The sequence below is a fragment of the Lepidochelys kempii genome, chromosome 3 (genome assembly GCF_965140285.1).
Source record: "Lepidochelys kempii isolate rLepKem1 chromosome 3, rLepKem1.hap1, whole genome shotgun sequence".
Lineage (NCBI taxonomy): Eukaryota > Metazoa > Chordata > Testudines > Cheloniidae > Lepidochelys > Lepidochelys kempii.
In genome coordinates this window covers 186,110,194-186,122,408 of record NC_136382.1, presented here as the reverse complement: position 1 = coordinate 186,122,408, position 12,215 = coordinate 186,110,194, and the positions used below count along the sequence as shown (strand labels likewise).

Sequence of the window (12,215 nt, the reverse complement as noted above, 5' to 3'; positions counted from 1 at the left end):
TTGAGTGGATTTTGCCTGGGACATACACTAGTCTATTAACTCTCATGAATCTACAGGAAAGCAAAAGGCCCTGTGCAAGCTGGATGTGTGGTATTCCAAAGACTAATATGAAAAATAATATTTTTCTCTTCATCCAACACAACCTTCTGCATCAGTGCTACATATTTCTTTGATTTTTATGAAACAAAAACAACAAAATAAACATCATAAGCAAATTTTCAGAAAATGGTAATTTTTACCTTGGGATGCTGTTTCAAGAATTTCATTTGTTACACTTTCTGGAATAAATCTCCACTGAAAAACAGAGTGATCAGCACCTCCTGTACTTAACACCCACTGAAAATCATGTGACCAACGTACATTAGTTACATGTGCTGAGTGGCCTGCATATTTTCTAAATTTAGCTCCTAAAATATATAAAAATAAAATTGTTAAAAGTGAAAATAGCCACTGAATGAACAAATTATATAGTTAATTTTTTAAAAAGGTGATAGGACAGTACATATAAATTGTTTTCTTTTTAATGGGACCATACATTAAAAATCTGTCTCATGGCTTGCATGCTCTTGCAAATTTCCAACATTTCAAATCAAACTTCCACCATCCTAACAGTTTCATTATATGGCCCAAAGATAGGAGGTTATTTTTTTAAATTTTATGCTGAAATAAAATACAATAAAAAGCCAAATCATCAGCAAAGTAACAGCATAGTGTGGTACAATTATAAAAAAGCACAAGGTTCAGCTGTGCTATTGAGACTCTTGCTTGGTCCCTCAAGGCAACTGTATGACAGAATTGAAATGGTGAAATGATTAGACTGCAAAAAAGAAATACGAGCAAGTAGGCAGCAACATGGCAGTGCTGGAGTTGGTTTTAGGGGATACCATTTACATATCTTCTAAGGGTCTGTCTAGATTAAGAAAGGAAATTGGGATTAGCTAACAAATTTTACCTAACCCCAGCCTTTACTCTACTGTACACACAAGGTCAACAACTTTTAGCTCAATATAGCTGGTCAAGGTCAGGTGACCTCCATCAAATCTTGATCTCTTCCTAATCTGGATGAAACTTCAGACAGAGTATAACAACAATAGAAGTCCTTTACCAAAACAAAGTAGTGATGGAATTATAAAACATTCCCCAGTCCCCTCTGTATAATTCTGACCAGAAAATGGAGTAGAAATTATTCTTAAAACTAGGATGAAGAGAGTCCCTTTCACCACCAAACTACTGATGAGCTGTCTAACAAAAATGAGAACAGTAGCTCAGTATGTTCAGTATTTCCTGAGATAAAATAATCTTCTGAGGTTGGATTTTGCATGCCATCAGTGCAAATGCGTGACAGAGAGACACACACACACTGCCCCTTTAAGTACGCTGCCCTTTTAAGTAGATTGGCACTCAGCAGTCTGAAGCCTGCTTGTCCAGACACAGCAACAGCTGCCAGCAAGCTCCCTCCATCCTGAGCCCTGTCCTGAGCCCTGTCATGTCGCCCCCAGCTCTGTGGAGATGGGGTACAGGGACAGGGGAAGGGGGACACCCTGACATCAGTGCCCACCTCCCCCTCCCGGTAGCAGCTGGCCAGGGGCTCCAAGGCAGAGGGCAGGAGCAGCACAGCAGTGTGGAGAGGGACACCTGAAGTGCCGGCATTTGATAGCCTGCTGGGTGGCCACCCGGCCACACAGCTTAGAGGGAATTTAGGTTCCGATGTATTTATTTATGAGCTTGTGGGACTAGAATAAAGGTTGGTGCCCTAAGGAAGCATTTAATGTTGGGATTTGTACAAAACTTCCTTTTCTTGAACATGCTGAGGACATTATACCAAAAAGGCTTAACCTCTTTGCCTATTAAGGCCACATTAACACCTCCTGGGGGAAGTCAAGGCTATACTTAACATAGTAGTTAAAATATGGACTTTGCACTAGCCAGTAGAATAAGTTCTATTCATTGACTTCTTTTGAAAATCACTTCACACAAGTATCCATTTTGAACCTGTCTGGACCAGGATAAGGATTGGGTTTTACAATATGGGATGACTGACTTTTGCAATAGCAAACCTCCTCTGTGAGACAGAGACAACCAAAGGTCCAATACTAAGTTAATCATGCCTAGGAGTCCAGACTTCTTCAGTCAGAAAGGCATAAAAAGTAACTCTCTTGTATAGTCCTGGAAAGCAGTGGAAAAGGCGGGAAGGCATATGGAAGAAACATTGCCCAGCTTTGTGAGAAGTCATTCACCACATCACATCTTGATCTTTCCTGAAGAGGCTACAGGTCACTGTACTGCTGTTTTCCGATACAAAGAGGTCAGTCACCAGCCTGCTAACCTGATGAGTGAGGATGTTTCTGGTTCTAGTTCCACAATTCTGCCATGCAAGTCTTATTGTTCATCTTTCCCTTAATGATCAGTGCACACAGAGATAGGAAATTTTGCTTTCACCAGGACAGAAGAAGTTGATTTTTCTCTCTGGAATAGGACTGATCATATTCTTTCTAGTTTATTTATGAAAACCACATCAGATACATTAACTGTGAACTCTAGGTCATTGATGTTTATCTTCAAGAACTAGGGGTCACAAAATGAAATTAACAGGCAGCAGGTTGGAGGGCTTGGAATTGCACTTTGTCTTCCTGAAGGAACTTGTCTGAATTCCGAAAACTTGCAGTAGTTGATGAAATCATACTTCACACGTAGTGCCTGATAACTGGCTATTTGGAAATGCAGACTGGAAGCTGTAAACACTTTTTTCCCTAGGAGGTCCAAGCATTTAGCCTCCTTATCTGAAGGGGTGTCTTGTTGCCTACTCCTTTCTGGAGCAGCCTGAACAACCAGGAAATTCAGGGCAAGATGCATGAATAAAAATTCTGCTCCCTCACTTGGAACAAAGTACCTCTTTTCTGCCCTCTTAGGAATAGCTGCACATGTTGTTGGAGTATGTCACTACTTTGGCCACTAGAGGATATGACCACCTTGGACGCACTGCATTTTGTAAAATGTCCAGGAGTTTGTGGGATGTCTCTTGGACTTCCTTCAGAGGAATCTGGAGTATATCAGCAACCCTCCTTAACAGCTCCAGGATCTGCTGTGATCATCCAGCAGAGACGGTGAGACCGGGGCAACTGCCGTTTTAGGAGACGAAGATGATATTCTTGGCAAAACCAGCCGAACTGCTGAATCTGGCTCTTCTTCCTCCACAGGCTCATGGAGCAGGCCAGGTTGCTCTCTTGGAGGAGAAAGGATGCTGTGATTCTTGACAGGACTGTACCACTTCTGAATACTGCATGTGTGGGTCCCACATCCCCAGTAAGGCCAGTGAGAAAAATCCAACATGAGTTGAGGTAGTCCCCATAGCATAGGTCGTGGGGGAGCCCAGGAGCTTCTCAATCCTTTATCTGGGCTCACCTTCTGTGGTAGAGATGTCAGTTCCTCCTCAGTGTTGGATTGTCTTGAAAAGGAGAATGTAGGGTTCAATTCTAATGGGGTGCCAGCAGTATGGTAGGGCTGCAATGCCTATGTTGGTAGACAGACCGGAGACCAGCTTCTCCCTTTATAGTGCTCATGGACTGATGGTGTCAGAACCTCCCTAGACGGGACCAGGTCCAATAAGATGAGAGACCGCAGATCTGGGAGGATATTCTGTTGTCATATACCTCTCCTCAGTTAGTTTCTCCCCATATTGACAGAGCCAGTGTATGAAGGGGGCGGGAGTGATAGCTCAGTAGTTTGAGCATTGGTCTGCTAAACCCAGGGTTGTGAGTTCAATCCTTGAGGGGGCCATTTAGGGTTCTGGGGCAAAAATTGGGGATTGGTCCTGCTTTGAGCAGAGGGTTGGACTAGATGACCTCCTGAGGTCCGTTCCAACCCTGATATTCTATGATTCTATGAAATCCCTTGGAAACCAACACTTCACTATGTGAGCATGAAGGTACCATCGGTTCAAGGGAATCTCTATGCTTTTCCTTTGCTGGTACAGGGGGTTGACCCAGTCTAGGCTCACAATGTCAGTCCTTGTTCGTTACTGATGACAGACCAGCTGTTGCAGACAGTACTGGAGCTGAAGCACCTTTAGTTTTTGGAGCCTGCAAATTGGTGCAGTGACTCTTCAGATTTTCTGAACCTTTTGGGACAGGGTGCAAAGAGTCACGCAACACAGAAAGTGTTGGGGAAGAAGCACTCCCCTTAGAGGTGGACTTCAAGGGGCACACCTTTCTAGATTTTTGAGAATGCCTCCCCTGAGAAAAAGAGCCCTTGGCTCTATTCTTACCCATCCCTGTGTCGAAAGTAATGGTGCTAGGAGGCATGTTTTTTGAAGCTTCTGACCAGAACAAGGGAGGGGCAGTCTCCTCGCCTGGATATGACTGAGCTCTCATTGCACACTCTATCAGATGTCTCTTCAGCTTGAATTTTTGTACCTGGTAAATTTGCCTGAGGAAAGAGCAGCACATACTGCACTTGACGGAGATGTGCACTTCTCTGAGGCAGTACAGGCGCCTCTGACAGTCACTCGTCACTGATCAAGCCATATTCCCAACCCCAAATCAGGAGCAGGGAGGCAAACTCCCGAGTCCTAACTAACTATATTGAGCAAACTAATAACTATCTAACAGAACTTCATACATATAATATTTACAGAATCAAGTAGAAGGATCAAATCTCTGGACATTGTAGGCTCTGTCTCATGCCATGTGGTGGCAGAAAGGAATTGGAGAAACAATCAGTCCACACTGCCCCTTTTACCCTTGATTTGGTGCAAGAGGACAGGAACAGCACAGACACAGACCAATGAACACTACTAACATGAATCTTCGAGTCTCAGGCACATGAAGTACATAGAATCATAGAATATCAGTGTTGGAAGGGACCTCAGGAGGTCATCTAGTCCAACCCCCTGTTCAAAGCAGGACCAATCCCCAACTAAATCATCCCAGACAGGGCTTTGTCAAGCCTCACCTTAACAACTTCAAGAGAAGGAGATTCCACCACCTCCCTAGGTAAACCATTCCAGTGTTTCACCACCCTCCAAGTGAAAAAGTTTTTCCTAATATCCAACCTAAACCTCCCCCACTGTAACTTGAGACCTTTACTCTTCATGCTATCATCTGCTACCACTGAGAACAGTCTAGATCCATCCTCTTTGAAACCCCTTTTCAGGTAGTTGAAAGCAGCTATCAAATCCCCCCTCATTCTTCTCTTCAGCAGACTAAACAATCCCAGTTCCCTCAGCCTCTCCTCATAAGTCATGAATTCCAGTCCCCTAATCATTTTTGTTGCCCTCCGCTGGACTCTTTCCAATTTTTCCACTTCCTTCTTGTAGTCTGGCCCCCAAAACTGGACACAGTACTCCAGATGAGGCCTCACCAATGTCGAATAGAGGGGAACGATCACAACCCTCGATCTGTTGACAATGCCCCTACTTATACATCCCAAAATGCCATTGGCCTTCATGGCATCAATGGTACACTGTTGACTCATATCCAGCTTCACGTCCACTGTAACCCCTAGGTCCTTTTCTGCAGAACTGCTGCCTAGCCATTCAGTCCCGCTGACATTGCGCTATTTACACAGGAGGTTAGGTCGGTATAATTACATTGCTCAGGCCCTTTTTTTCACACCCCTGAGCGACATAGTTATACCAATATAGGTATGTTGCAGAGCTGACTGGGTACCAACGTAAGTCTGTTGCAGAGCTGACTGGTTTCTCAAGAACCAGGATCCAAACATTTGAGAAAGCCCCAGTCTGTCTCATCAATACAGGAATATACTATGCTCGTAAGGAGATGATTTTTATAGGATACAGTTATAAAGATACTATGATCATAACAATTGCTCAATTGCAACAAGTGGATGTTTTCCAGAATGGTTAGATAGGAATATTTTAATAAAAGGCAAGGATCTAAAATATGCAGGGAAAAAGAAATAGACTCTTCTGGAAAGTGATTAGAATAGCCTTGTCATAAAAATAAATGGAAAGGTAACCTCCTGGCCAGAGGCAAAATCCTTTCAGCTGTAAAGGGTTAAGAAGCTAAGGTGACCTCGCTGGCACCTGAACCAAAATGACCAATGAGGGGACAAGATACTTTCAAATCCGGAGGAGGGGAAAAAGACTTTTGTCTGTCTGTGTGATACCTTTGCCGGGAACCGATCAAGGATGCAAGCCCTCCAACTCCTGTAAAGTTAGTAAGTAATCTAGCTAGAAAATGCATTAGGTTTTTCTTGTTTTGGCTTGTAAATTTGCTGCGCTGCAGGAAATGTGTATTCCTGTTTTTGTGTCTTTTTGTAACTTAAGGTTTTGCCTAGAGGGATTCTCTATGTTTTGAAACTGACTGCCTGTAAGATTATCTTCCATTCTGATCTTTCAGAGTTGTTCTCTTATCTTTTATTGTTCTTCTAATAAAGTTCTGATTTTTAAGAATCTGACTGGGTTTCTTTGGGTCTTAAAAATCCAAGGCTGGTTTGTGCTCATCTTGTTTATTTTCAAGCCTCCCCAGGAAAGAGGGTGTAAGGGCTTGGGGGGATATTTTGGGGAAATAGGAACTCCAAGTGGTCCTTTCCCTGTTCTTCGCCTAAATCACTTGGTGGTGGTAGCATACTGTTCAAGGACAAGGCAACGTTTGTGCCTTGGGAAAGTTTTTAACCTAAGCTAGTAAAAATAAGCTTAGGGGGTCTTTCATTCAGGTCCTCACATCTGTACCCCAGAGTTCAGAGTGGGGAAGAAACCTTGACAAGCCTTATTTGACATCTGCTTATATTAAGTGTTACATAAGGCAATACCCACTCCACTGAAACATCACAAGCATTGACTGAATGATCATTTTAGAATCAGTGGAACATATTCTCTCATATGTACACATCATTCTCATTAATATTAATGGTAGTTTTGAATGGGCATCAAGGGGAGATTAAATCCCAGTAATTATATTAGTATAATATCAGTGTAATATAACATGCATTCAGTGGCAGTTTAATTACTGAATTCCTGAGAAGAAAAAAGTGTGTCTTACCTTTCTTTAGGCAAGGAAATTTGAATAATTTAACAAATCCAAAATCATCTCCAGACACGAGCACTGAGCTGCTGTAATTTCCATCCACAGAGTTGACATCTGTAATGTTGGTATATTTTGGCCAAATTCCATTCACTTCAGGCCCTATCACGCAGGTCCATGAGGCCCAGTGAATTCCTTTGATCTCATCTTTGCTGGTTAAATGCTTCCCAGCTGAAAACAGTCAAATTAATACGCTGTTTAACCAACTATCTTTCCATTAAAAAGAGGCTTTTCTCCATTATAGTTAGTTGTGTGTTCTTTCTGAGCTCAGTATTTTTATGTCAAGAAACAAAGAAAGATTATTTTATTTTGAATAAATATGATCTAGCTGGTTATGATTTTTCCTAGATCATCACTGTAGAATCTGAGCACTTTACACAGATTATCTAGATCCTGATTTTACACCATTTTGACTCAAAAAGTCACATCTTCTATAGCAAAAGAAATGTCTCTAACTTACATATACACATAAATAAATAGAACACTTTTAGATGCCATAAAATTAATAAAATAATATGTACTCATTCAAATTTTGAAATGGGGACTAAAGTTCTAAAATATCCTATCCTAAATCTACCTCCATTTATTAATTTCACTTTTATAACTGGTACAGGAGTTTGCTTTATTGGATTATATAAGATCAAATAAATGAGACTATTTGGTTAACCTGTCACTATACAATGACTCTTTACATTAACAAAGACTTTTCTATAGGTAATAGCTTTCCTCTAAGTTAATTACACATGTTATTACTTCATGGTAATCTTTAATGCTCCCTATGTAAACAGCATTTCTGAATGTCTTGAATGTACTAGGAGAATAAATATAATTGGGGAAAGAATATTAGCTGACAAACATTTTTATTCATGTTTCATTTGCAATGATCGCAAGTAATCCTATTGTATTAAGCTTGTATCAGCAACATAACATGAGCTGATCAGCAGAGTAATGTTTGAAGTCAAATTTCATTGAAGAATAATTTCAAGAATTGTTATGAAGAACTTTGGACTTGTCCCAAGAAGACTATACCAATTCTGTAGGGGAAACAAAGTTAAGCTTACCATATGTGATAGTATTCATTAGCTACATTTTAAACATATAAGGAGATGTCAGATGAAAAGAAAGCAATCTAATTTTAAAACTTCACTAAATTAGAGCTGGGTCAGGGTTTTTGGTTCAAGCTCATCTCTACAGTAGACATTAAAAATTATCTGAAATCTATTAATTGTAACATTTCTTTTTTCTTCAAAATTATTAAGTATAGACTAAATCTTTAGCTTTCATTCTAAAATGATTATAAAGCAATTAGGGATGTACAGCCCACTGGATTTCTTGTCCAGAAGAATATTCCAAACATTTTAATCTAAATGTAAATCTATCAACAATTCTAAAGTGCCTATCACTATGTTATCTAAATGCTTAATTTAGCTTAATTTAGTTAATGTGCCATAATTTATTAAAGTAAACATTTTTTCCTCTGTATAATATTTTATATAATATTAGCAAAAAACCCTTCAAATTGTTACTCCCCAGGATATATGCATACTACATGCAGATATGGAAACCTCAAGTGATGCAAACTTTGAGAAATAGAGGAATGCTGATCGTAAACTGATTTTTTTTAAAGATTTGTTCATTTTAAAGTTAACACAGTGATGACAATTAAATAAAGTTTAACATGAGAGATTTAGGTAATCATTTTTAAACTAGTTTTTAAGCTCATTTTGCTGAAGACATGTTTTAAACCAAAACAAAATCTTTTCCTGTTATTCATCATATTTTTCTAAATCTGAGAGGCAGTTTTAATCTAGATACTTTCTTATTAAGCTTTAAACAAAATTAATTCTTTTTACTATGGTAGCACTCAGAGGATCCATTCAGGATTGTGATCCTGTTGTGCTAGGTACTGTACAAACTCATATGATCAAGCCCCAAAGAATTTATTAAGTGCTTGTCCTTTCAAATGTATAAATAATATAAAGAATCTTTAAAATTCTAAATTTTGGTGCAGGCCAATAAATTAGCTTTTCACTTTTGGTGATCTGGATTCAAATCCTGGCCAAGGTCACAAGTGAAAATGAGTTTAGTAGTCTTATCATAATCTTTATTTTGTCAATGTCACAAAACCATTACATACTTTCTCATGATTAGTAGATCTGGCTAAAACTCAGGATTTCCAGTTTGGGAGAAACAAGCAGCAGTGAAATGGACAAGAATGTCAATTTTAGTCAGCAGCTGCCTGGGCTCCCAGAGTCTGCGTATCCAGGGCAGCCATATCATGCAGACTGTCCCAGGCTTAGGTCTCCCAGGATCCCAGTTCCACAGCAGAAAGCCCATAAATCCTGAAAGCCCCAGCTTGAGCCACGGTTGTCATGGCTTCCAGGCTCCCTGCTGTGGGGTTCCCCCTGGTGGTGTGGGGTTCCATCCCAGAACCTGCAGGTTCCCAACGCTGTGCCCTGGAGCCTGCATATCTTGAGAGCTCTGTCTCAAGACTGAGTTCCCATGACTCTCAGGCTCTGTGATGCTCAGCCGGAATCCTAGATCCCGGAAACCTGGGCATGGTGGGGAATGGGACTCCATTTTCTGACCAGCTCTTATGATTAGCAGTTTTTTATTCTACATAAGGTCAATATTGGAAGAGTGGACAAGTTTAGGTTTAAAGTGAATTAGCTACTCTCTTGGGTACAATGAACTCTCCTCTAGGTCCCTCTTTCTAATACTAAACTCGTTACTACATTTTAGGCTGTACTGCTCTTCAAACTGCTGTTACCCGTACATTTACAGTCTTCTGCTGAGGACTTTCAGGCATGGTCTGTGTTCATGATTTCCAGTGGCCCTGTCAAACCTTAACAGTGTCATTTTGGAGTGCCACTAATAATCATGGAATTTTGAAAACATTTATATTTCAAGGATACATTTGACATTTACCCAGACAAGTTTCTCCCATCTTCTAGTAATTACATTCTTAATAATTAGTTTAACCACCAATTCCAGAATTCTGCATTATATGAAAGGAATTAAACCAGTGTATAACAAAGGGTGGCTTTTTCAGACATTCATGATGATCTAGAATTTATTTCTTTAGTGGATCAGTATATAATGTAACTAATACTATGGGAAATATGCAATTAGATGAATACAGATTTGGAAAGATATTTCTTTTTACTAAACCTAAAGATTAATATGAATGGTAAATATATCTGATTTTATAAGTAAACAGTAGATATTTAGGTAAATAATAAACAAGTATTTCTGCTTTGAGATGTAAAATTTGAATACACATATTGTATTGTCCTCTTAGAAACCATCAAACTAGCTTATTTGTTCATAAAACTAACTTCTCTGAACTTACATGGCATCTTGTAGAACAGTCGCTCTCCTGCACCATCATTGGTTTGCAAGAATTTACTATCCACAGACCAGTCAATATAAGTAATAAAACTAGAAGACTTGTTGCATTCTCCTATCTTCTTGTATCGTTGAGCAACTGCATAGATATCCACGAAGCCATCATTAGAACCCACAGCAAGATAAGAGCCATCTGGTGAAAATTTCATTTCATGAATTACTTCCTTTCGGTCTTTAATATGAACTACCTCTGTCATATCTCTGCAAGAACCAAAAGCAAGAATATAAATTATGGACTTGTAAATATGAAACCCAAAAATATTTAAATTAAGACAGACATACTAAACACTTTCTAAAAGCAAAATTGGACTTCAGAAGTCCGAATCCTCCATTCTGAAAAGTCCACACCTCCTGCAGGCATAACAAGTCCTGTACTCCACCACTGGCCTCCTGGCCCTGGTGCCGGGCTTTTCCCACCACGCTCTGTGGTCTTTCCTGGATTCCTTCCTCAGGAGTCTTACAAGGGCCCTCTGATCAAACAGCTGTCCTATCTGTTCCTGCAGGGCCCAATTCATCTCCCGTTGTCCCTCCTGGATCACCTGTAGTAGGGTCTCTAGCCTTCATCACTGCACACCAGTCCCCTTTCACTGGGGCACCGATGCTGGAGTCTAGCCAGGGACAGCATAAGAGCCCTCCGTGAAAAAACCCTCTACATAGGCGGGATCCATCATCCCTTCCCCCTATATTGGCACCTTGCCCAGTCCTCACAATTCCTCTTGTATCAGGGGTGGACTGCACATGCCCACGTTTTCCACCATGTGTAACAGTGCTGATGCACCGGCGCAGCACCTCCTGCTGGTCAGTCCAGGAATTAGCTCATCCAGCTCAGGAGCACCCTCCTCTAGCCAGTTTCTCCCCTGCCCTTACCTGCCCCTCTGCAGTCGCTTTATCTTTACCACTTCAGGCCCCGCATCCCACCTGGACCACAGTGCCCCTTACCTTGGGGTGCTGCCCCACGGCAGTGTCCCCACCCTCTGGGTCTCCCTTCTCAGCCCCTATAATCACCTTGCCTCAGTGGCTACTGCCAGTCATCATCTAGCCCCTTCTCTCAGGGGCAAACTTCAGTCTGAAATGGCCACTCAACACTGGCAAGGGGGCTGGACCTGCTGCCTTTTCTTGCCCTGGCTGCCTCCCTGCAGCCCTAGTACCTCCTCAGGCCTTTGCTGCAAGGCCTCAGCCTCAGCCTGGAAGGTCGCCAGGTCAGAGATCCCCAGCTCAGCCTGCTCTTTCCCAGTACTGCTCTGTCCCAGTACTACTGTCCATCTGCTCCACTGCTGGAGCAAGACTGACTTCCTTCTCCCCAGGAGCCCTTCTTATACTGGCCCAGCTGGGCCCTGATTGACTGCCTCAAGCCTTTCCCAGGGCTGTTTTTAACCCCTTCTAAACCAGAGTGGGGTGACCGCCCCGCTACACTCCCCCACTGCAACTTGAGCCCATTGCTCCTTGTTCTGTCATCTGCCACCACTGAGAACAGATAAGTTCCATTGTCTTTGGAACCCCCCTTCAGGTAGTTGAAGGCTGCTATCAAATCCCCCCTCACTCTTCTCTTCTGCAGAATAAACAAGCCCAGTTCCCTCAGCCTCTCCTCGTAAGTCATGTGCCCCAGCGCCCTGATCATTTTTGTTGCCCTCCACTGGACACTCTCCAATTTGTCCACATCCTTTCTGTGGTGGGGGGCCCAAAACTGGATGCAATACTCCAGATGTGGCCTCACCAGTGCCGAATAGAGGGGAATAATCACTTCACTCAATCTGCTGGCAATGA

General features: G+C 41.6%; 1 protein-coding gene across 3 annotated transcripts in view; it reads right to left on the bottom strand.

Moving 5' to 3' along the window:
• EML6 (EMAP like 6) overlaps positions 1–12,215 on the bottom strand; it is a 317,359-nt gene that overhangs the window by 180,646 nt on the left and 124,498 nt on the right. For all 3 annotated transcript variants that reach the window (XM_078852321.1, XM_073339283.1, XM_073339272.2), the window contains exons 10-12: positions 10,396–10,652; positions 7,002–7,214; positions 240–407 (exon numbers count right to left, since the gene is read on the bottom strand). In XM_078852321.1, coding sequence (XP_078708447.1) covers positions 240–407; positions 7,002–7,214; positions 10,396–10,652 — 638 coding nt within the window. The remainder of the gene's footprint in view (positions 1–239; positions 408–7,001; positions 7,215–10,395; positions 10,653–12,215) is intronic.